The sequence below is a fragment of the Neovison vison genome, chromosome 11 (assembly GCF_020171115.1).
Source record: "Neovison vison isolate M4711 chromosome 11, ASM_NN_V1, whole genome shotgun sequence".
Taxonomy (NCBI): Eukaryota; Metazoa; Chordata; class Mammalia; order Carnivora; family Mustelidae; genus Neogale; species Neogale vison.
The window spans coordinates 105,774,128-105,798,446 of record NC_058101.1 but is presented as its reverse complement, the minus strand read 5'-3'; the positions used below and the strand labels follow the sequence as shown (position 1 = coordinate 105,798,446).

Below are 24,319 nucleotides of genomic sequence, written 5' to 3'. Positions count from 1 at the left end.
CTCTTAGTTAAACCTCACAATCCTATGAGATCATAAATTACTATTAACCCCATCTTAAAGATAAGGAAACAGAAGTGTGGCAGTTAAGTGATCTGTCCAGGTTCAGTACGATTTAGAGCCAAACTTGCACATTGGAGGTTCCATATCAGAGTATGAGCTCATAGCCACTGCTGGGGCTTTCGTGTGTGTGCACACTCATAAACACACACACACAATTTGGATCTTTAACAAGGGAAAATCTAGTTCGTTGTATTTGCAAGTTCAATGAGCTAAAAATCTTTTTGTTCAAGCCATCAAAAACATGGGTAGGGAAGCACTCCAATCACCTGGCTTGGGCTGGCTTCCCATGATAAAAGAGCAGGGTTCTTCCTTCACTCAGCTGGACCACTCAGGCCTCCACCACCTTCCTTACTGAAGACATTCAAGCGCAGGCAAGTGACAACCAGGAGGCCCTCCGCTGAGAGAAAACCTCAGCATCCACCCTATTGCTCCAAGGCCCAGCTGTGTCTGACCTCCAAGCTCAAGCCTGCATCTGTTCGAATGCCTCTGAGTACAAAGTAAGAATACCTATGATTGGATTAGACAGTGGCTTTCTCTTCTTGTATCATTACAAGATCAGAGATAGCTAGATCTAGATTTCACATGGAATGTTCCCTTGTTGGCAAGTACTTCAACTTTTCAAATCACTATTTGTGCCAATAAAATTATCTGCTGGCCAAATATGACCTCTGTGACTTGACCCACACTTTCTGTAATTGTACCTTCAGGATGACCGGGGAGGATGATGAGCTTAAAGCTTTGGGAAGGAATCAAGGTCTTTACCTCTCCTCTTCTAGGTGCCATTGCTGGCTCCTCCCTCCCAGCAGCAACCCTGGCTGATACTGTTCCCAACCATCATCCAGTGCCTGAACGAGTTCCCTTTCTGTCCACCTGCCTAGGCTTTCTTTGATGACCTAACACAGAGGAAATGATAATTATAATAGCCAACATTTGTTGAATAGTTATTGTGTGCTATCAATATCTAGGCATCATCTAAATTAGTCCTCACTAGTATTATTATTTGATTACTCCGATTTTTATTTTTCAAAAGATTTTATTTATTTATTTATTTAGAAAGCATGTGAGCCGGGGTGGATAGGAGGGTAGGGGTGGGGAGAGAAGGGCATAGGGAGGAGGGGAGAGACAATCCCAAGCAGACTCTGTGCTGGTTTTGGTCCCACGACTCAGAGATCACTACCTGGGCTGAAACCAAGAGTTAGACTCAACCCACTGAGACACCAAGGCGCCCCATATTACTCCATTTTTTGAAAGGATTTTATTTATTAGAGAGAGGAGAGAGCATTTATTAGAGAGAGGCGAGGGGCAGAGGGACAAAGAGAAGCAGTTTCCCCGCTAAGCAGGAACCTGACTCAGGGCTCAATCTCAGGGCCCTGGGCTCATGACCTGAGCAGAAGGCAGACACTTAACTGACTGAACCATTCAGTCACCCCCTCCCATTTTTTTTTTTTTTTTAAAGATTATTTATTTATTTATTTGACAGAGAGAGAGAAATCACAAGCAGGCAGAGAGGCAGGCAGAGAGAGAGGAGGAAGCAGGCTCCCAACTAAGCAGAAAGCCCGATGCGGGGCTGGATCCCAGGACCCTGGGATCATGACCTGAACTTAAGGCAGAGGCTTTAACCCACTGAGCCACCCAGGTACCCTCCCTCCCATTTTTTAAAGATGAAGAAACTAAGGTAGAGAAAGAGTAACTAATATGCAATGTCAAACGGCCTACTAGTGGTGGGTCTGGAATGGAAACATAAGTTATGTCTGATTTCAAAGCCCACACCCTCAACTGTTCTATCAGTTAGGATACCTGGGTTATAAAATGAGAATACCTGACAACAACTGGATTACACAAATAGGGCCTTATTTTTCATAAGGAGACTGGAGTTAGATGACTGCAGGGTTAGCCCAGTAGCTCAACATCTCTGACATGCCCCGGTGTCACCAGTGTTTCCTCAAGTTCACAAAAAGGCTATAAGCAGCTCCAAGAGTCAGATCCCCACACAGCAACTTCTGAACTTCACCCAACAGCAGAGCTGGTGATCCTCCTCAGGCCTCTTTCTTGTTAGGCAGGAAAACCTTCCCACTCCAAAACCTACATTAAGTGTCAATTTGTGTTTCATTCCCCAGAAATGGGTCACATGCCTCACCCTAGACCAGTCATTGGCAAAGAACAGAATTAGTATAACCAATTACAGTTCAGTCCCTGGGGCTAGAAACAAAGTCACCTCTATTAGCAAAGAAGAGGCAGATACGGAGGTAGGGTGGCCGGCCCATGATGTCCACCCCAACTGTTGCGAATATGTGAATTGTCTCTCAGGATCCAGTAAATTTTACAAAAGCCTAAGTAAGTAACACTAACGGAATAAGAACAAGAGGGTTGCTCGCACATGGATGACGAGACAGGAAATGAGTACTAGTGTTCAACCAGAAATTTCCATGAGCCTGACAGCCCATTTCCTGGGAACTCTAGGTCACTTCGGTGTTACTGTCATCCTTTGTACAGCTCCGTACTTTGTACTATGCTCCTAGCACAATGCACCACAAGTTGTTGCTCAATAAATCCTGTGTAAACGCCGGGACTCGACCTAGGCCAGTGAGATGCATTATTGTTGCAAACGTTTTTTTTCATGGCAGGATTCATTAACCCATTACTGAGATAGAAGGAGAGGTAGTGATAAAACCTGACAAGGGATGCAGAACCCTTATTTCTGCAAAGCACATTCCTGATTTGGCCCCTATTCAAGGCTTAAAGATGTCTTGGGAGGTTGCCCAGCCTCGGCCTAACAAACCCAAGTCCGGAGTCCAACCTTGCTAACTACCTGGTCTTGTGCTTTTCCTTCCTTAAGGATTAACCACAGTGAAGGTCTTAAAGACTCTTTTCTCAACTGAAAAACATTTTTTCTTTTTTTGTATTTTATCCTAACCTTTCTTTGTATTTTATCCTAACCTTTCAAAACAAAACCTAAAGTTTTGAACGAGACGGCCCTATCTCGCATTGCTCCACCATCACTGTCACATTAACCCTATAGGTCTTGTCACCTGCTGAAATGGCCTTATTTGTCTGTTTGCTTACTGTCTGTCTCCCCCTGAAACTGCTTAAAAGCATGATGTTGAACAAAAATCAAAATAGCTGCACTTGTGCTTCAGCAGAACTCGATTTTAAAGTAACCTTTTTTGGGGGTACTCCAGAGTGGCTCAGTCTGTTGCACGTCTGACTCTTGATGTCTGCGCGGTTCATGATCTCGGGGTGATGGGATTCAGCCCCACATCAGGCTCTGTGCTCTGCATAGAGTTGGCTTGAGAGTTTCTCTCCCTCATTTCTGCTCACTTGCTCACTCGCTCTAAATAAATAAAATATTTAAATAAAATAAAAATAGGGGTGCCTGGGTGGCTCAGTCGTTAAGCGTCTGCCATCAGCTCAGGTCATGATCCCAGGGTCCTGGCATCAAGCTCTGCATCGGGCTTCCTGCTCAGAGGGGAGCCTGCTTCTCCCTCTCCCTCTACCTTTCCCCCCAGCTCATTCTCTGTGTCAAATAAATAAACATAATTTTAAAAATAAATCAATAATAATTTTAAAAAATAAATCTATTTCCTCTCTTCTACAAACCTCCTCTCCTCCCTTCTTAGCCTTTTGTTTCAGGAACCCAGTCCCACCCTGAGAAGAATTAACAGGACTCACGGAGGCTGGCTGCTCACACAATTCCTGTTATCTAGACCAGCTAGATCCTGTATCTCCCTACAACCCCCACCCCCAGGCCCTTCCTGCGGGTGGGGGTGGGGGGCTTACAGTTTTTGAAGGCCATATCCTGCTGCAGTCTCCTTTGCCCGGCAAAGCAATAAAGCTCTTGTTCCTCTTCTTCCCAAACTCTTTTTTGGCCCTGAAGCACAAAGGTTGGTTTTTGACAACACCCCTACCAGGGACAGTCCGTGAGAGCAGAGACTTGACTGCCTTTTGTCACTGCAATACTCCCAGGGACAAGGACAGTGCCTGCTGCTCAGATAATAAATAAATGCTTGGTAATAAATGCTCAGTAATATGCTTGCTAAATAAATAATAAATGCTTGGTAAATGAATGAATAAATTCTCAAGTTAAACAAGCTTTACAGTCAGAACATAGATGTGTCTTAATACTGGTTTTGCCTGTGATTTTTCAGGTCTTACTATCAACCATCAAGTGGTTGATACCCTCTGATCAGTCTATTACAAAACAAGAAACCTGGAAAGATTTTGAAATGCTTTGATTTTCATGCACAAATAACGCCTACTTGTTTTTCTCCCTAAATCTTACCAAGTTGGGAATAAGTTTCCTGAGAGCCCAGGGGACGATTCTTTCTGTCTCAGGTCCCTGTCACTTTGGGAATGCGTGGGAAACTCAGCTTTATTTCTCCTGTGCACCAGTTCACTTTCCTTCCAACCTAGAAAACAATCTTCCTATTTATTTTCCAAGTGACTTCCCATGGTTTGAAAACCTCTCACAATGAAAAGTCAAGTAAGAAAAAAAATAAGAAGAGTTACAGTGAATGTGAATGAGGAAATTACCATTTTTATTGTCCTCTTAGTTCTCAAAGGAGAAGATGGAATCCTGTGAACGGACTTCTCTTCTTCTCACACTCTCTGGAATGTGCTTTGCATCCAGCATGGCAGAACCCCATCCCGCTCTTTCCATTCTATTCAGGTTTGCATAACTACTAGCAGAAAAGTCTTCTCAGAAATCCAAAGCTGAGAGTAAGTATATCAGACTCTGACCCAGTACATGTGGCAAAATAAAATCTATTAAAATGGTAGAGATGACTGAACTCAGTGCCACACATGAGCTGTGGAGACTGTTTCCAATGTCACCATTCTCTTACAGAAATAATATGCATACAGCACATTTCTCTCCTTGTACCAGTTGTTGTCCACATACACTCACGTCTGTTCATTCATTGATTCTTCCTTTACAGATTCATTATTTTCTGATATCTTTTTCCCCTCTTAAAAGTACGTCTAGAGGGGCGCCTGGGTGGCTCAGTCAGTTAAGCGACCGACTCTTGGTAAGAGCTCAGGTCTTGATCTCAGGGTCATGAGTTCAAGCCCTGCACTGGGCTTCAATAGGCATGGAGACCACTTTCAAAAAAAAAAAAAAAAAAGTCTGGAAGACATTTGCCTTTAAATTTACTTTATTTTTTACTCTCGCATCATGTATTAATTGGATAATAATGATTATGATGTTAAAAAATCCAACCACCATTTACTTAGCATTTATTTTGTTCCAGTTGTTTAGTCCTCACAACTACCTTGAGGGTTAGAGATTATTATCTCCATTTTACCAATAAGACAATTAAAGTCCAGGTCAAGCAGTCGGCTGAGCTCACAATAACCTACACGTCTCAGAACCTGGATGCCAAACCGTGTCAGTGTGGCTAGAAGCCCAGCCCTCTCTAGGACAGGACGGTCCCCAGCCCAGGATGGTGCTTCCATTTTCAGGGCCCTTATTATGGGCCAGCACAGGGCCTAGTCCTCATGTTAAATTTTAAATTCATTCTTCAAGACAAACTTGCAAGGGCATTGTATTTATTTCCATTTCACCATCACAAAACTGAACACAGAAGTGAAATAACTTGATTAAGAGCTGGTAAGGGTAGAATTGTGATATAAATTCTGGTCCATCGATTTCAAAGCCCACCTCACAGGGTGCCTGGTTTAATGGAGACAGGATTTTCAACATTGACAAGAAAATTATATATTTATTAAGTAAAAATCTTCTAAGATGCATCCCCAAGCTCCAGGCTTTCATAAGACTTTTATAAACATATTGAAATAGCTGAACACGTAAGATGAGGAAGCTCTTAGAAACTGAAGAGAGGCCTGGATCACCTGCATTTATTGCCATTTTAGTCAATGAATCATGACCTAAACCTTCTCAGGTTTAAAACCAAATCTATATCTAATTAGGCTTGATTTTAAAGTCAAACTCTCATTGCCACTCCATTCCATAACCAATTACATGATTCTTCCCAGGGAAAACCACTCAAGTACCTTAACCTAGGTTTCTTAAACTCTCCCAGTTTATCAAGTAGAATAAAAAGTTGGCCAGAGCTAAAGGGAAATCAATGCCCAGCACAGAAATGGACACAAATGAATGTTTCTGGAATGATTAAACAAGCCACAGATGAAACATCACATTGTTAATGCAATCTATATAACTTTTATTTTTTGATCATTTTATACTTATAGAAAGGTTGCAAAAGCAGTAGAAAAGAATTCTTGCACACCTCCACCCATTAACATTTTGCCCCAATGGCTTCATTATGAATATAATTTATAAACATGATCATATATAATAAAATAATTTTATAGCAACTTACAATTAATCAATATTAATAAAAATGACTTACTTTTTAAAAAGATCTTTTTGTTTATTTGTTAGAGAGAGAGAGAGCACAAATGGGGAGGCAGAGGGAGAAGCAGGCTTCCCGCTGAGCAAGACCAATGCAGGACTTGATCCTAGGACCCTGGGATCATGACCTGAGCTAAAGGCAGACACCTAACTGACTGAACCACCTAGTCGTCCAGTAAAACGGATTTAAACCCAAGCTGAAAGAAATACATTTTGCTGCCAGAGTCAACAAATATAAATCTAATTCACGACTTTCGAATTGGGAAGTACATTGGATTTTGCCACATCTACAACCCACACATAATTATGGGTAACAACTTATGTTAGGACACTCAAGAATCTTCAGAGTGACCACAGAGATGTCCATTTCAATGTGAGCTTATTTTTCAAAGGAGGATCACTCTAAATAGACTTTGAAAAAAGCTGTTACTGTCAAAAAAAAAATTTTTTTTTTGAGAGAGAGAGAGAGATGTGGGGAAGGGCAGAGGGAGAGGGAGAGAGAGAACCTAAGCAGGCTATACACCCAGTGGAGAGCCTGACTTAGGGCTCAGTCCCACGACCCTAAGACCATGACCTGAGCTGAAATCAACAGTCAGATGCTTAACAGACTAAGCCAGCCAGGTGCCCCAGTCAAAATGATACTTTGTAACAAAACCCACAAATGAAAAGAGAATCTTATCCAAAAAAGTAATCAAACGGCAACAATCAATTCCCCAAACTTTCCGACAACCAATATGGCTACTATCCAGAAATCTCTTTTGTACCAGCCGAACCTTCATTTCCTCAGGGAATAATAACAAAGCAGCTTCATTTTGATTATTCACTATTTTTCAAGGCTAACTCTGAGAGGCTTACACGAACCTCACAGCCTTCCAATTTGGCTCCACAGATACTGCAGTCATCATGTTCCTGTGATTCCCTGACAGGACTTTATGAGTGGACTTCCTTTTCTAGGTAGGAAGAGTGGTTGGGTTATAACTGGGTCACATGGTGCCAGAGCTGTGGGGGGAGGGCTAAAATCACAGGCCTGGCACAGGCTGAAGAACGCCGAACCACGGCCTTGTTGGAGGATATCACCTGAGTAAACAACCTTCCCTGACATAACACACTGGACAAACTCTTCAGAGTCATGAATCAGACAGGTGGAGGCAGGCAGACACACTTCCCAGCTTCTTCAACTTGTCTCTGGGTGTCTTCAGCTCCAGACGGTGCCTTAGAAAGGCTTTATTCCAGGGTCTGCTAAAAATACCACCTGCAACCCCTCAGTAAATATCCATCAGGGAAGTCACACGAAGAGACTGCTCCAGTTCGCTCTTGCTGGTGGGTTTCCAAGGGTAAAATAACACAGTCCGTGTCTCTTCAGTCATGAGGAAACCGTTGTCACTGAATCTCCCGGGGATGCTTCCTACATCTAACCAAACAAAAGGAGCAACAGCGGAGGTCTCCAGATCAAAAGCGAATGTGTCACCTTGCTGAGAGATGATGGCCTGAAAGAAAAAGATAAATTAAGTGAACGATGAGGGGAGACCTATTTATTCTACCCACAATGCCTATCAGAATGTGTATGTGGGCCAACAAGGAGCGTGTCTCTTACAGCTTTGGCTCCGCTGTCAAAGTCTCATACTCTGCGCACTGTCTAATACCAAAAAACAGAGGACATTTATTTGAGGCTGTGGAAAATTACCAAATGGTAATCTCCAGCTAAGTGTAAAATATGTCAGTCTCTAATGATTAAGGAGGATATTTCACAAGAAGCTCAAAGCTTTATTATCTCTCACAGCTTTTCTCAGGGGACCAAGAGAGGAACATTTTGGCATAAGGGCCAGGAAGTTTCAATGACTTTCTCAGGATGTATGGTGGAGTTAGCACCACCAGGAAGCTTGTTCTAGAAAGATCCAGCAATCTGTCTAGACAGCTGCCTGCCAGGCATTTACAAAAGCTCTACCATTAGAGCCTCCTCTCTTTTGCTGCATAATACCAGAAAGTCACGTTATTAGCACTTTTAACATGTGCAAATCCCGCACAATATCAGCAAAAGCAAATGCAATTTAAGCCCGGTCGTTCACTAGCCAGTTAGTGCACACTGAGGAGAGGCTAGGTTGGGCGGTGCCCCAGAGGGTTGGGGTTTGTGAGGTTCTGTCAGTGCGAGCTAGCACGCTGCTGAGAGTGATCTGGTATTTAAAGCCTCGCCTGACACAAAAGGTGACCCCTCAACACGCAGACATGCCACACCGTAGGTGTAACGTTGGACGTGATGTGTGGCATAGAGAATTCCAAGGTGCAATTTTTACTGTATGTAATTTTGGACTTACACATCATGCGGGGTTCTGAGTTATAAACAAAAAAATGTACTTTGGAGGAAACAGCACAGACACTTCATAAGGTGTATCAGGTATCTCTTTGGATTCAGATCTGATGCTAGATGTTAAATTCCCAAACCATGCCGCCCAGGGGTTCAGTGAAGACCCTACGGCAGTCACAGGCATGCAATTCCCATGGCAGGCCCCAGTCCCCCTGCAAGTCCTCCAGGGAGGCCTCGGCTACTGCGGCTCCCCGGCCAAAGCCAGAAGGGGCACTGGGGCCTGCTTCCTCTTACTGCCTGCTTCCCATCGGAAGTCTCATCTCTGTACAGGACTGCAGAGCCCAGGGTCAGGCTTGTCGCCTGGCTTCAGGGAGGTGTGGTAAACAACTTCCCCGAATTCTGCTGGGGAGAGAACACCTGAGTGTCTGACCTATGGTAAGCCTGCAGAAAATGTTAACTATTATTACTATTATTAGATCCCTCTGGAAGGGCAAGTCGCACTGAAATCCAAATGAGGCAGGACAAGGGAACAAGTCCCACTTCTCTCCCACACCCACTCATCCTAAGGTATGAAGGCCTGGTTTAGGAAAGAGAAAAAGACTTCAAAATCCTAAGTCTAGAGCCTGCAAACTGAACTGCTACAGAGTTTTTTGGTTTTATTGTTGTTATTTTTCTGGAAAAAAGCTGTGTGATTGTATGGTATTCCCTTCACAGCTGTTCCACATCAGCTGTTACAGATGACTTATATTTCATTATGTGAGTATTTCACTATTAATTAGAAAGATATGTTTTCACTTCAAGGACTGAGTTTTCATATTATTATTTCTAAGCAGACACACACACACACACACACACACACACACACACACACAAAACCCTGTCACTGAAGCATTCTCAATGACTTATAGGTCTAAAACAAATGTAACTTTCATTAAACATAGAGAATAAAACTTCTTAGAGAATACATCCAATCACCATGTGTAGGGGAAAGGGTAGGAGAGATTTTCAACCAACTAGACAGATTCCACATTCTCCAGCTGCACAAATTTTATAACAACACATGCTGGTTATTCCATTTTTTTCTTGGCAATTACAGATTTGATGATTAAGCTACTTGGAAGCAATAAATCAGAGTAGAGGGATATTTTTTTAAATTCCCTTAGTTTTAAGGACTTTCCTTAAATTTAAATTTTTAGTTTAATATTTAATTTAAAATTTTAATTTTTTTTAAATTTCCTTAAATTTAAATCCTTAAACTTAAAATTTTCTTAACTATCCTAAATTAAACGATTGTCCTTAAGCCCTCCAAGTCAGAGTGATTCTGCTGGGGATTCCTGGTCCCCCCTCTACTCAGGTTTGCTGGCTTGTCAGGGTGGCACATGATACTTCAGGGATGAAGAAGGAAAGCCTGGGGACAGAGCCTGGGACATGGTGCAGGAGCAGTTAGCGGCGATGACTCATGCAGCCTTTTCCTGTTGTGCTCAAGCCCACTTCAGAGGGGCCAAGGGCTAGTGGAAGTGGCAGGAACCCTAAGCTCGGACAAACACTGAATTAGAAAAAAAAAAAGTCTTTTGGTCTTTGCTTCTAGTGGGAAGAGACGAACATTCCCCAAGTCTCAGGTAATCTTAGTATCAAGGGGAAATTCTGCAGAATGCAGGAGGCCATGCGCTTCACTCAGGAGCAGGAAAGGTCAGCAAGGCAACGGGGACCCCAGGCCGCTGGTACTTACAGTGATGTACGCCTTGCGCAGCCCCACGCTCTCACTCAGTGAAGACAGGAAGTGATAGTTGGTTGGGCTCCCAAGTTGGCTGTCAGTTGAAAGGTAAAAGGAAACCACACAGCTTTGCCGGGTACAATTCCCACAATTCTCCAACAATACGGGCACCGGCTCCTTATAGAGGAGAACGGCCTGCCCTGCTTTCAGGACAAAATGGTCAGTCTCAGAGGAGCACACCGGCTCCAGGGAACTCCACGTGTGGACTTTCACCTGGGAGAAACAAGACAGGGCAAAAACAAACATTCTTGGTTTGGTTTTGTTTTGTTTTTAAGAGAATAATAGATGAAAGTCAGAATAGCAGAACTAGTTAAGAGCCTATGAATCCTGCGTTTAACCCCAGCCCCACTCAGTCCTAGAGCTCATAACAGAGCAAGTTCCTCAACTTCCCAAAGACTGCTTTTTCACATGGAAAATGAGAGTAAGAACAGCATCAACTTCACCGGCTGACGTGAGATTTAAATTAAGTAATCTGTGGAAGACACAGGACCCGGTGCGCTGTCAGGAGTCCATAGCCGTGACCTCTCTGCAGTGTCCTCCAGACTGCAGCCAGCTGAGACTCTGAGTCTCTACCCTCTATTTTTGCCCGACATTGTTTTAAATACAGGAGTGTTTTTCCATATACGTTCGGAATTCTTTTACAGATTTTCACATTAATAAGCCATTTTTAAGGATTCCTTTCTGTCAAGTTTAGGCTATTTCCAACTTCTTGTGATTATATGACTTTATCTTATAGTGGCACTTAACAGTTTATAATTTGCTTTCATCTGCCCATCGAAATCCTTCAGAATTGCCTGATGAGGGAAAATATGATATTCGCAGATGAGGAAACTGAATCACCAAGGCACCAAGGTCATGGGATACCCTGAAGGTACAGGTATTCTGAGTCCAAGGACAGCCCCTTTCCTGCAACAGGCACTAGAAACATTTTGATACAAATCAATTTCTCTTTTCTTTTTCCCAGAAGAAAAATAACCAATAACTAAAGAATTATGAGCAAAATCTCTCCCTCTGGCTTAGAAAAAATAACTCGAAACAACTTACAGTGAGCTTCGCCTTACAGTCAGAGTGAAGGTCTGACACGCCATAGATGAAAAATACGTCTTGATCCTCAAAACCCACGGGCAACAGTGGAGCGAAGAAATGCCGAGCAAAGTAATGAAGCATCTTCCACTTTCCTCCATACTCTAGAAACAGGCGAGTTAAGAGATGGCAGGGTCAAGCAGGCAGGGTCATCTCGCCCACAGTCCAGCTGTCTGACTTGTCATGATTCCAGGGACAGAGCATAGCAGAGAGACTCAACAGGGTTACGAACCCACATTTCATTGAGGCCTCGGGACATTCAAGCCTTTTCCTGGAGGCACCCTCACATCTCGGTGAGGTGAGCATTCACATATCCTTTACAATGAGGGAAGGGAAGCTCAAGTAGTAAAGCAAACTTGCCACAGTCAGGACTCTGAGCCCGACAGGACTCTTAGGCAGCACTTTCTCATACGTAATTCCGCTTCTGGGAGCTCGATGTGCCAATATTCCTTTTCACTACATATGTATGAAGAGGGAAATCGGTACATGGCCCTAAAAATATCACATATATTAGTAACTGGGTTTTTTAAATTAAATTTAATTTTTTCAGTGTTCCAAGACACATTGTTTATGTACCACACCCAGTGGTCCATATATTAGTAGCTATAAGAAAATATTACAAGTGTATAAGATACCATAAATATTTATTTATAAGCGTTATAGAAGGCTGCCTGGGTGGCTTAGTTGGTTAAGCAACCAAGTCTTGATTTCAGCCTCAGGGTCATGAGATTGAGCTCTGTGTGTCCATGCTCAGCAGCTCAGTGCAGAATCTGCTGGAGACTCTCCCCTTCTTTTTCTCTTTGCCTCTCCCCCTCCCATTCGCATGCACTCTCTCTCTCAAATAAATAAATTTAAAAAATTTTTTTAAAAATAAGAGTTGTAGGAAACATAGTCAATAACACTGTAATAACTTTGTATGGTGACAGATGGTGACTACACTTATCATGGTGAGTATTTTGTAACGTATAGAAATGTCGAATCACTGTATGGTACACCTAAAAAAAAAACCATAAACAAAACACTTGGGAAAGAAAAATTTAAAAATGACAGAAAGAGTTATTTAGAACCCAAAGTCTTCCTTTTCCCATAAGCACAAAAGACTCTGAGTGAAATAAAACAACCATTATCATAAATGCCGCTGGCAAGTGCAGACTCAGAGGAGAACATCCAAACAGATGATAATTAATGACAGTTGCTCAGATACAATTAGAAGCTGTTGAGAACCTATGAATTCTGTGCCCTGTTGGCAAGTCTAGGATGCTAAACCCCCAAACTAAAAAATATGTCACCATGCCTCTATTTCAAAAAAGTTCTTTCCCACAAAGCACTGCATCACTGAACAAGTTCCAGAGAGATGGTGGGGAGGGAGAGTGGGAGGAAGGGGTGGGGGGTGGGGAGTATCGTGTCCAGAATTCAGTGTAAGCTGTTGAGATGGGAAATGTGGTTTGAAGTTCAGATAGAACCAACTTATTCGGGTTTTCCAAAATTTCAACTCTCAGCACTTCAACTGCAACTCTTAATATTTCCCCTTAAAAAACAACAAGCGGGGAGGGGTGGAGAGGCCTTCCATATTAGACCTGTAGAATGAACTCACACTTACAACACTGACCTTGAACAACGTGGGTTTAGGGGCACCAAACCCTGCGCAATCAAAAATCTGCATATATAAAAAATAATAATAAAATAAAAATTTAAAAGTATGTTTTTAAAAATCCGCATATACATTTTTGACTCCCCCAGAACTTAACTACTAATAGCTTACTGTTGACCAAGCCTTATTGATAACGTAAGTGGTCAATTAACACGTATTTTGTAAGTTATATGTATTATATACTGTATTCTCACCATAAAGCAAGCTAGAGAAAAGAAAATGTTATTAAGGACATCAGAAGGAAGAAGAAATACATTTACAGTACTGTAAAAATCTGTATCTTCTTGGACATGCACAGTTCAACCTCATGTTGTTCAAACATTAACTGTATTTGGAAAGTTTTCTCATAAACGGAAGACGGCTCAGACCCGAGGTAACTTAGAGATGCTCGCGTGTGATATCCATTACAGAAGAGACTTCACATGCATGGTTCTAACTTCATGGCCACACGCAGAACACAGGAGAACAGCAATTGAAGCACAAGGTCTCACTGGGCCAGATACTAGTTACTCATCAGGGACAAAGTATGGCTACCAATTTAACATCCTGCAGTCAGCTGAAGATGTTCTGTGATTTCTGGCTTTTCTATTAGCTCTCAACCTGTCCAAATTTATGACCCAAGCAAAATAAAATGCCCAGGAGGATTTCTGTATTTGCAAAATTGTAACTAAAAATGAGACTAGTTTTTTTAAAAGGAAATATATAAGAATCTAGAGATTCCAAGCAGCTATGATCCCTTTAAAGGATCACATTCCCCCATCCCCACCTGTATATTAAAGAATCCCCTTTTCAGGTGATAAGAGGAGACACATTCATTCCCCTACCCTCACTGGCACACACTAGATGCACCAGATTCATTAAACCAACGAAGTAGAGTTAAACAGAGGCCAGGAGGCTGCCCAGAGCAGGAGCAGACATAGCATATCATGTCACTCCTTCCCCCCGGCACCTATTTTCTGTAACAGGTCCAAGAAGATGGTGAACCTCTCCATGGAAGCACTGTCCTGCTAGACTTTAGAAAACAAATTCTTGCTCTGCCATCACAACTTCTGTTTCTGGCTTTACTCGCCTTTTCTCTCTCTCTTTTTAAAGATTTTATTTATTTGACAGAGAGAGACAGCAAGAGAGGAAACACAAGCAGGGGCAGTAGGGGACGGAGAAGCAGGCTTCCCGCTGAGCAGGGAGCCCGAGGCTGGGCTCCATCCCAGGACCCTGGGATCATGACCTGAGCCAAAGGCAGATGCTTACCCACCGAGCCACCCAGGCGCCCTGCTCACTCTTTCTAAAGAACTTATTAAAATAATCTGCAGTACAGTCATTTAAGGCGAGATCAACAAAGACTAGGCTCTCCCAGTTCTTGAATCAAACTCTGCTTCAGGAGTCCACAACCTCATCCACATACAAGAAGGCAGGTTCAGAGTCCAAGCATCTCTAAACAGTATCTCTTTGTCCAGTTTTAAACATCCCAGAAAGGCTACTCTCCCCAGTCCAGAGCTGATTCTCATTCAATACTCTTTTATCTGGTTGGTGTTGATAAACAGTTTGGTCGGAGAAACTTGATCGACACTCCAACTTACCACAAGAGGTGATTCAGCACACTGATCAAAGCACGTGGGTAATGGACTCCTTTGGATCTGTGTTCTCAGCTGGTTTAAGAGCCTGACCCAGCAAAGGGGCTTTTTTACTGTGTGACCTTGCCTCACTTTTGCCCCCAAATTCTTGTGTACATTACTAACTGTATTTTGCTTCAAACCACCACTAGTGAACACCAAAGATTCACCATTACTCCTTAATTTTTAAAAATATATAGATATCCAGGATCTATAATGAACTCCTCAAACTCAACCCACACGAAACAGACAAACACATCAAAAAATGGGCAGAAGATATGAACAGACACTTCTCCAATCAAGAAATACAAATGGCTATCAGACACATGAAAAAATGCTCATCATCATTAGCCCTCAGGGAGATTCAAATTAAAACCACATTGAGATATCACCTTACACCAGTTAGAATGGCCAAAATTAACAAAACAGGAAACAACATGTGTTGGAGAGGATGTGGAGAAAGGGGAACCCTCTTACACTGTTCGTGGGAATGCAAGTTGGTGCAGCCTCTTTGGAGAACAGTGTGGAGATTCCTCAAGAAATTAAAAATAGAGCTTCCCTATGACCCTGCAATTGCACTCCTGGGTATTTACCCCAAAGATACAGATGTCGTGAAAAGAAGGGCCATTGTACCCCAATGTTTATAGCAGCAATGGCCACAGTCGCCAAACTATGGAAAGAACCAAGATGCCCTTCAACGGATGAATGGATAAGGAAGATGTGGTCCATATACACTATGGAGTATTATGCCTCCATCAGAAAGGACGAATATCCAACTTTTGTAGCAACATGGACGGGACTGGAAGAGATTATTCTGAGTGAAATCAGTCAAGCAGAGAGAGTCAATTATCATATGGTTTCACTCATTTGTGGAGCATAACCAATAGCATGGAGGACAAGGGGCGTTAGAGAGTAGTAGGGAATTTGGGTAAATTGGAAGGGGAGGTGAACCATGAGAGACTATGGACTCTGAAAAACAGTCTGAGGGGTCTGAAGTGGCGGGGGGTGTGGGAGGTTGGGGTACCAGGTGGTGGGTATTATAGAGGGCACAGCTTGCATGGAGCACTGGGTGTGGTGAAAAAATAATGAATACTGTTTTTCTGAAAATAAATAAATTGGGGGAAAAAAAAAAAAATATATCAAAATAGGGGCGCCTGGGTGGCTCAGTGGGTTAAGCCGCTGCCTTCGGCCCAGGTCATGATCTCAGGGTCCTGGGATCGAGTCCCGCATTGGGCTCTCTACTCAGCAGGGAGCCTGCTTCCTCCTCTCTCTCTCTCTCTCCTGCCTCTCTGCCTACTTATGATCTCTCTCTGTCAAATAAATAAATAAAATTAAAAATATATATATATCAAAATAGAATAATTCAAACTGCCGGTACCATGCCAGTCATCTCTCTGTTGCCAACTGATGGAACTGATAACCCTTCCCACGTAAATTTCTGACTCCACATGTTTTGCCCGAGAGATAAACAGGGCAAAAATAAAGATGGCCTTATGAACCTAAAAGGGAATCCGGAAAAAGGACATTTTAACACTTGACTGGGCCAGCATTCCACTTGGCTGAATTCTTCCTCTAAACAGAGGAAGAGAGGCTTAAGTAAATGCTTCTTTTGCCTGGAAATTCCTCCTAATTAAATTCAAAATTACAAGCAATAATTATAAGACACATGGCTGAGATCTTCATGCATCTACACCCTACATTAGCCGGCTTTTGTGACTCTGCACAGCCCACAACTCCAACAAGGCAGCCTCCAAGGCTCCTGGAGAGACCAGGAAGGTGGGCGGGTGGCCGCAGTTCACCAGCTATGGGAGGAACCTCTCCACTTGGGTGCCAGAGTCTACTCAGTTTAGTCTGATCCTCGGGCCCCGTGCTTTCTCAGCCGCCTCTCTGCCCTGGAGTCACTTTCTCTCAGGGACACAAAGAATGCTGCAACACTTACCCAGAGAAGCCCAGGAAGGAGCCTGCCAGATGTCATTCAGCTGCCAGTAAAGGGCACCCATGGTGTAGCCTTGCCCATCCACTATCTCGCTGCGACTGCGGCGGTAGAATTCAGTCTCTATTTTGACACACTGGGCCTGCGTCACCTGATTCAGGGGAAAACACCGAAGCACACAAGTTATTGTTAGGCTTAAGTGTCCAGGTCTGAGAAAATGGCAGGTTTGAGCTGTTTTTTAAAGCAGGTTGGATAAATTAGGGACTCTGATTAACATTATGTCTACCATTATCATACTGGATCTGGAACTAGCCCCTCAGCATGACAGAAGGGTTGTCTATAATACTGATTTGTTTGGGAGTCTTAGTGTTCTGTTTATGGGTAATCAAGGAAACAGGATGGTATGAAAGGTTCCTTGTTAATGACAGTATAGGCAATGATGGAAAACAGACTATTATTCCAGAATAAATGGTAGATGTAGTCAAACACTAATTTTATTTTTTACAGTGATGGGTTTTACAAATATATTCTTAGCTACTAATGAAAAAAGTTTTATTAGAAAAAAGTTCCACAGGAAAAATAACATTATTTTAAGTCTGATACTGTCTAGTCCCTAGCCCCTTTTTTCTACTCAAGCAACTTTGTCCTTATATCATGACTTTTGATAATCGTAATTTTTTTTTTTAAGATTTTTGTTTATTTGTCAGAGAGAGAGATAGTGAGAGAGGGAACCCCAGCAGGGGTAGTGGGAGAGGGGGAAGCAGACACCCCACTGAGCAGGGAGCCCGATGCAGGGCTTGGTCCCAGGACCCCGGGATCATGACCTGAGCCGAAGGTAGACACTTAACCAACTGAGCCACCCAGGCACCCTGATAATCATAAAATTTTTTATGAATATAACTCCTTCATTACAGCAGAACAGATGGTAAATTGTAGCAATGAGACCCATGAATTTAGTTCCCACTGAAGAGGCACTGAAGAACTTCATACAGGACTCTTAATTATTGGCAACATCATTAAATATCACCCTTTCATTGCTGCTGTTATCACATGCTTTTTAAAAGAGTTTACTTTTTTATTTGGAGAATGCGAGCCAGAGGGGAGAGTCCGTCCCAAGCAGACTCTGAACTGAATGCAGAGCCCGACGCAGGGCTCAATCCCGCTAACTTTAGATCAGGACCAGAGCTGAAACCAAGAGTGGGAGGCCCCACCGACTATACCACCACCCAGGCGCCCCTGTTATCCCATGCCTTACAGTTGTAGTAGGGGAGGCTCACGAGTGAGAGGTTCTTAGGCTGGTTTGGAGAAGTCACCAAGGAGACCTTGCAGAGATGGTCAGAGCTGCAAGGATTCCTCGCTAGAGTGAGGCCTGGATTTTCAGAGGAAGGAAAAGAAGGATGCAGATAAGGTTTCTAGGAGACTAAGTCCAGATACTTCCTAAAAGCTGGAAGAGCTCAGGTAAATAAACAGAGTTAGGCTGGCTAGTGAGAAAGTCGTAAGTGAAGATATGACCTACTTATATGAGGTGGTGCCATAGAATTCCAGAAGGGTGAAGCAAGAAGAAATCATGGTCATTCAATAAAGATCTAATAAGTACCTATAATATGTGTTACATGCTGGTATGGTGCACCCCTCTCCCAGCAGAAAAGATACAAGCGCACCCTCATGGAGCTTACTGGCTTGTGTAGAAGACAGAACTTCATCAGAGAGTCACGCAAATGAATGTAAACTCTAAACAGTAATAAGTGCTAAGAAGGAGAGGTGAGCAATGTTAGGAGTGTGGATCATAGGGAAAGCAGGCCTAGCTGAGGAATGACGATTGGCCTCAGAGAAGAGGAAAGAGAAAATGAGAGAGGGTAGAACCTGGCAGCCAGACAGGACATGTGTGTTGAGCAGAAAAAATTCAAGTGAAGAAGTGAAAGGCACAGAGAGCCAGGAGCAGTGGAAGGGAGGCCAGTAAGATGCAGGGATCAGATCTGGGAAGGTTCTGATGTGTGTCCTAGAGGCAACCGTAAGCTCAAGGGGTGAAATGACCAGATTCACTTTCCCGAAGAAGATGCTGCTGACCAAATGGAGAAACAGAGGTGCGGTGGGGGTGGGGGTTTACAGTGGGATTAGGGCGACCCTTCAGAAAGCTATCAAAACCACCCCAGCAAGAGATGATACCAGCTGTGAGCAGATAAAGAAATGTCCTCATTCAAGAACCAGACCACTGGGACCACAGCAATGAGAACAGCGAATACACTCTAAAGAAAGTAAGAATCTCACAGACAGAGTGGCAATGGTGCCAACTGAAAATGACCATAGGATACACTCGGCATATATTAGTCCGACACTAAGTCAGAGGGAATGAAACAGAAAAACAGACCTATGAAATCTGATGTGTTAGTCAAGCCAATCTGCAATTATACTCAGAAATCTCTAGCCAAGTTCCTTGTAAAAATACCAATCTTGTCCAAACTAGAAGAGAGAGAGAGAAAGAGAGAGAGATTTACTTACTTCTAGGCCTAGATAGGTAGGCACAGAGAAATTAAGTCCCTTAGTAAGCATTCACGTGTGTTGAGTTATGGTACAAAATCAGTGTTGTGGAGCAACTTCTAGAAAATTCAGTGAAGATGAAGCAGGCCCAAAGTGGAAATCTCAGTAGGAACAGATTCTAGGACACCATCATCCATGCCCACAGAGATCTTTACCTTATATCAGCATGGAAAGTAACCTTTACAGTTGTTTAAAAGATCTGATCTCTGAACTCATTTATATCATCCTGAGCCTTCATATAACGCCCCCACAAACCAAGCTAAATTGGGCATATGGGCACAAAATCAAGCCAACGATAGTCTCTGCCTCCATAGCACACATATCCACGACCCTGAACAAGAAGAAATCTCAGTTCTCATCCAGAGATTCCTGAAAAACAACCATTGCTTTATAGACTGTGTGTGGAGTGAGCATGAGAGAAGAAGCTGAGAAGTCCCCATCGGACTGGTGAGTAATCACAGGAGGAGAGGAATTCTAGTCACCAAACATTCCAGAAACGGTGGGTCCAGCCCTGACAACCTGAGCACAAGCATCCAATGGCAACCACCATGGACAATCCACCGTAGGTGCCAGCCCACAATCCTGGAACTCCCCGTACCTTTAGTATCCCTGAAATCTAGATATACCAAAGAAGCCAAAGAACCTGCAACATTCTGCTATTACCCCCAGAGACTTGGGTCACTGTCAACTCATAAGTGGTGTGGAAGGACGGGTGTCATTCATAAAGTCTGGGAACAGGATCACTATCCTTGGATCCACGTTTATAAAGTAGGGTGAATCGGAAAAAAATAACCTCTGTTCTGAGGTGGGAACAAAATACCAATGTGTATCAGAGTAGGAAATTAAGTTATCTCTTTCAGGCAGAAATGAAAAAGGACAAAGCCATACTCTATGAAATAGTCATGCTTCTGCTTAGCTGGATCTAATCCAGAAGACAAGTATATATTTTACTGATGGCCTTAGTAGAGGTGACTGCATTTTCTTTTTCTTCATTTAAGCTTCTTTTCAGGAAAAAAAAAAAAAATCTCACGAACATCAAATTATTTATATTGCTCCAAATTCTTTTCCAATCTTTGTGAACACATATTGTAGCATATACATTTAGTGTTCTGTTCTTAGTTTTGACACATGTACATTTTCATGCCCTGGCACTTGCTAGCATCTCTGTGCTTTAAATGGTTACACAGTTATTACCACAGTGTGATTCATCATTCTCCAATTATTAGGCATTTGAATGGTTTCCAGTTTTTTCTTTCAGTGCAAGAGCTAAAAACATTGTATGTTCTTATGTTGCTTCTTTTGGTAATAATAGATGACAAACATTAAACTCCTTGCTGCATAATGCTGTATTAGGTTCGAATCAAGAAGCTGCTATAAACTGGTGACCTCCAGGCTGAACTTTGCCCCATACAGATTTTAACTGGCCCCCAGAGGTAGGCAGTTTTTTGGCTTCTTGCTTTTTGTTTTTGTTTTTAGGTGGGTTTTTTGTCTCTTTATTGTTTGAATGTTGCTTAATGTCTTAAGTCAGGGCCTATAGTTCGGTTTTGTCACAATTCCCAATAATCATACTCCTATCCACTTAAATTACCTTCCTAGCCCACACAAACATTTGAGTTTTAAGTCTCTATTTCAATTTTCAGAACTACTTGCAAGATATCTTTATTTCTGTATATCTGTTCTAACAATCTCACTGTAATTTATCTTTTCTGGTTTAATAGGTAAGTATTAATAATCTTTTAGAATTTTTAAACTTTTTTTTTTACATGCATACAGGATTCCTACACCTTGCTAGCAATGAAAGGAAAAGGACATGAGGCAACCCCTAACTAGGAACTTGTCATAGCTGAACTTAGTGGGAAGGAGGATAATCAAGGCTCTTTGAACACTCCGGGCTCCAGCACAGTGCAGCATACTCCTACAGACAGATACTGCCATGCCAATATCATGGATCTGGGTTTACCCAAACCAGTAGGTGCCAGTTAGGGCTAATGAATGATGCCTTTGTTCATAGAAATGCAAAAGGTCACTGCCCACTATCCTCCTTAAAGGGATGTTGTAGAACCCCATATCCCTGGAAAACCTCTGCAACTGCCTCTTTCCCCTTAAAAATTGTACCTATATTTATACACTCATGCATCCTTCCCTAAAGAGGACAATCTTTACATATAAGAAGAATAAATGCTTAGTCATTTCCTAGGCTACTAAGTCCCACTGTTAGCAGACAAATCTTATTTTAGTTTCAAAAAAGTCTATTTTCAGCAGCTTGCTTGATTACACTTATGAAATCAGTCTCCTTGGAGAAACAGATGGTAGGGTAAAAAGAAATTAGACCAGGATACCAAGACCTAGGTTCCAATTCCAGTTTTGCCACTGTGATGGAGATTGCTGGCTGTTTATAAAAACCTACTATCCCTGTCCTCCAGAGTCACAGAGCTATAGGTGGGCTACATTCTCCAGAATCACACCCCTGACCCTTGGAACTAGGCATAGCCATGTGACTAAGCCCTGCTGACAGAATAATTTATATTATTTATTTACTTAAAATTATTCTGACACTAAGAATCTCCTAATAAAGCCATGTTTCAAACTGATAAAAATCATACCATACAATTCACCCTTGTAATACCCAATTCATTGGCTTTTAGTATAATCACAGGTTGTGTACTCTTACCCCTACCTAATTCCAGAATGTTACCACTCCAAAAGGAAACACCATACTGTACTAGTTAACAGCAACTCCTCATTCTCCCCTCTCCTCTGTATCCAGAAACCACGCATCTACTTTGTCTTTTTGGATTTGCCTATTCTGGACATTTCATGTTAAGTGGAACGAGATAATATATGCCCTTTGTCACTGGTTTCCTTTACTCAGAATAATGTTTTTGAGGTTCATTCATGTTGTATTATATATTCATATTCCATTCCTTTCTATTGCTGAATAATATTTCATTATATAGGTATGCCACATTTTGTTTCTCCATTCCTGAGTTGGTAAACATTTGGATTGCTTTAGCTTGTTGGCTATGAAAAATGCTATGAACATTTGTACACAAGTTTTTGTATGAACATGTTTTCAATATTCTCAAATATACCTTAAAGTAGAATTTCACGGTTCTTTTTTTTTTTTTTTAAGATTTTATTTATTTATTTGACAAAGAGAGAGAGATCCTAAGTAGGCAGAGAGGCAGGCAGAGAGGGAGGGGGAAGCATGCTACCCGTGAGCAGAAAGCCCAATGCGGGGCTCGATCCCAGGACCCTGAGACCATGACCCAAGCAGAAGGGCAAGGCTTAACCCACTGAGCCACCCAGGCGCCTGAATTTCAGGGTTCTATGGTAACTCTATGTTTAATTTTTTTTTTTTAAAGATTTTATTTATTTATTTGACAGAGAGAAATCACAAGTAGATGGAGAGGCAGGCAGAGAGAGAGAGAGAGGGAAGCAGGCTCCCTGCTGAGCAGAGAGCCCGATGCGGGACTCGATCCCAGGACACTGAGATCATGACCTGAGCCGAAGGCTGCAGCTTAACCCACTGAGCCACCCAGGCGCCCTCTATGTTTAATTTTTTAAGAAAGGTGTAGGGAGTATCTCTTTGTGGGTTTTGATCTGTATTTCCCTAGTGATTAATGATGTTAAGGATATTTTCGTGGTACTTATTGGTCATTTTCTTTGGAGAAATGATTACTCAAATCTTTTGCCTGTTTTTTAATTGGGGTATCCTTTTCATTATTGAATTCTAAGAATTTTTAAATATATTATGGATGTTAGATCCTTCTTACATATATGACTCAAAAGTTTTCTCCCATTCTGTGGATTATCCTTCACTTTTGTGACATATTGGCCTCTGACACACAGTTTCTAATTTTGATGAAGTTCAATTTGTCTATTTTTTCATTGGTTGCTTGTATTTTAAGTGTCAAATCTAAGGAACTGTTGTCAAATCAAAATTCACAAAGATTTACATCTACTTTTTCTTCTAAGAGTTTTATGACTTTAGTACTAACAGTTAGATCTTTGGTTCATTTTAAGTTAATTCTTATATATGGTACAAGGTAGGGGTCCAAATTCTTTTTTTTTACATGTGGATATCCATTGTTCCAATACCATTTGTTCAAAGCACTATTTTTTTCCATTTTGTTGTCTTGGCTCCCTTGTAGAAAATCAGTTGACCATAGACTTATGTGTTTATTTCTGGACTCCCAATTCTGTTCAGTCAATCTATACGTCTGGCCTTAGGTCAATAACACACTATCTTGATTACTGTAGGTTTGTAGTTAAGTTTTGAAAGTAGGATGTGTAACACTTCCAAATTTGTTTTTTTCCAGATATTCTGACTATTCTGGGTGCCTTGCATTTCCATATGAATTTTAGAATCATTTTTCTCATTTCTCTGAAAATGGTAACAGGAATTTTGATAGGGATTATGTTGAATCTGTAGATCACTTTGGGGAGTCCTGACATCTTAATAATATTAAGTCTTCCAATCCATGTCTTTCCATTTCTTTAATTTCCCTCAATAATGTTTTATAATTTTCACAGTGCAAGTCCTGCATCTCTCTCTATATATATATCTCTATATTCTAAAATATTTTATTCTTTTTGATACTATTATAAATGTTTATTATTTAGTTTCATTTTAGAATGGTTCATGCTTAGAAAACAGCTGACATTTGTATATTGATCTTACATCCTATAAAGTTGCTGAATTAACTTATTAGCTCTCACTTTTTTTAAAAGATTTTATTTATTTGCCAGATAGCACAAATAGAGAGGCAGGCAGAGAGAGAGAGGAGGAAGCAGGCTCCCTGCTTGGCAGAGAGCCCGATGCGAGGCTCTATCCCAGGACCCCGGGATCATGACCTGAGCAGAAGGCAGAGGCCTCAACCCACTGAGCGACCCAGGCACCCTCTCACAGTTTTTTAGGTGGATTTTTGAAGCTTTCCTATATATAAAATCATGTCATCTGCAAAGAGAAAGTGTTACACCTTCCTTTCCAATTTC

The 24,319-nt window shown here is 41.9% G+C and overlaps 1 protein-coding gene across 4 annotated transcripts in view; it reads right to left on the bottom strand.

Annotated features, from left to right (window-relative positions):
* Positions 1 to 6,527: 6,527 nt before the first annotated feature.
* The window catches only part of MANBA (mannosidase beta), a 124,240-nt gene continuing 106,448 nt past the window's right edge, over positions 6,528 to 24,319 (bottom strand). For all 4 annotated transcript variants that reach the window (XM_044224390.1, XM_044224392.1, XM_044224389.1 and 1 more), the window contains 4 exons: positions 16,790 to 16,934; positions 11,551 to 11,693; positions 10,462 to 10,719; positions 6,528 to 7,917 (listed from right to left, as the gene is read on the bottom strand). In XM_044224390.1, the coding sequence (XP_044080325.1) occupies positions 7,693 to 7,917; positions 10,462 to 10,719; positions 11,551 to 11,693; positions 16,790 to 16,934 (771 nt within the window). In that variant the 3' untranslated portion in view covers positions 6,528 to 7,692. The remainder of the gene's footprint in view (positions 7,918 to 10,461; positions 10,720 to 11,550; positions 11,694 to 16,789; positions 16,935 to 24,319) is intronic.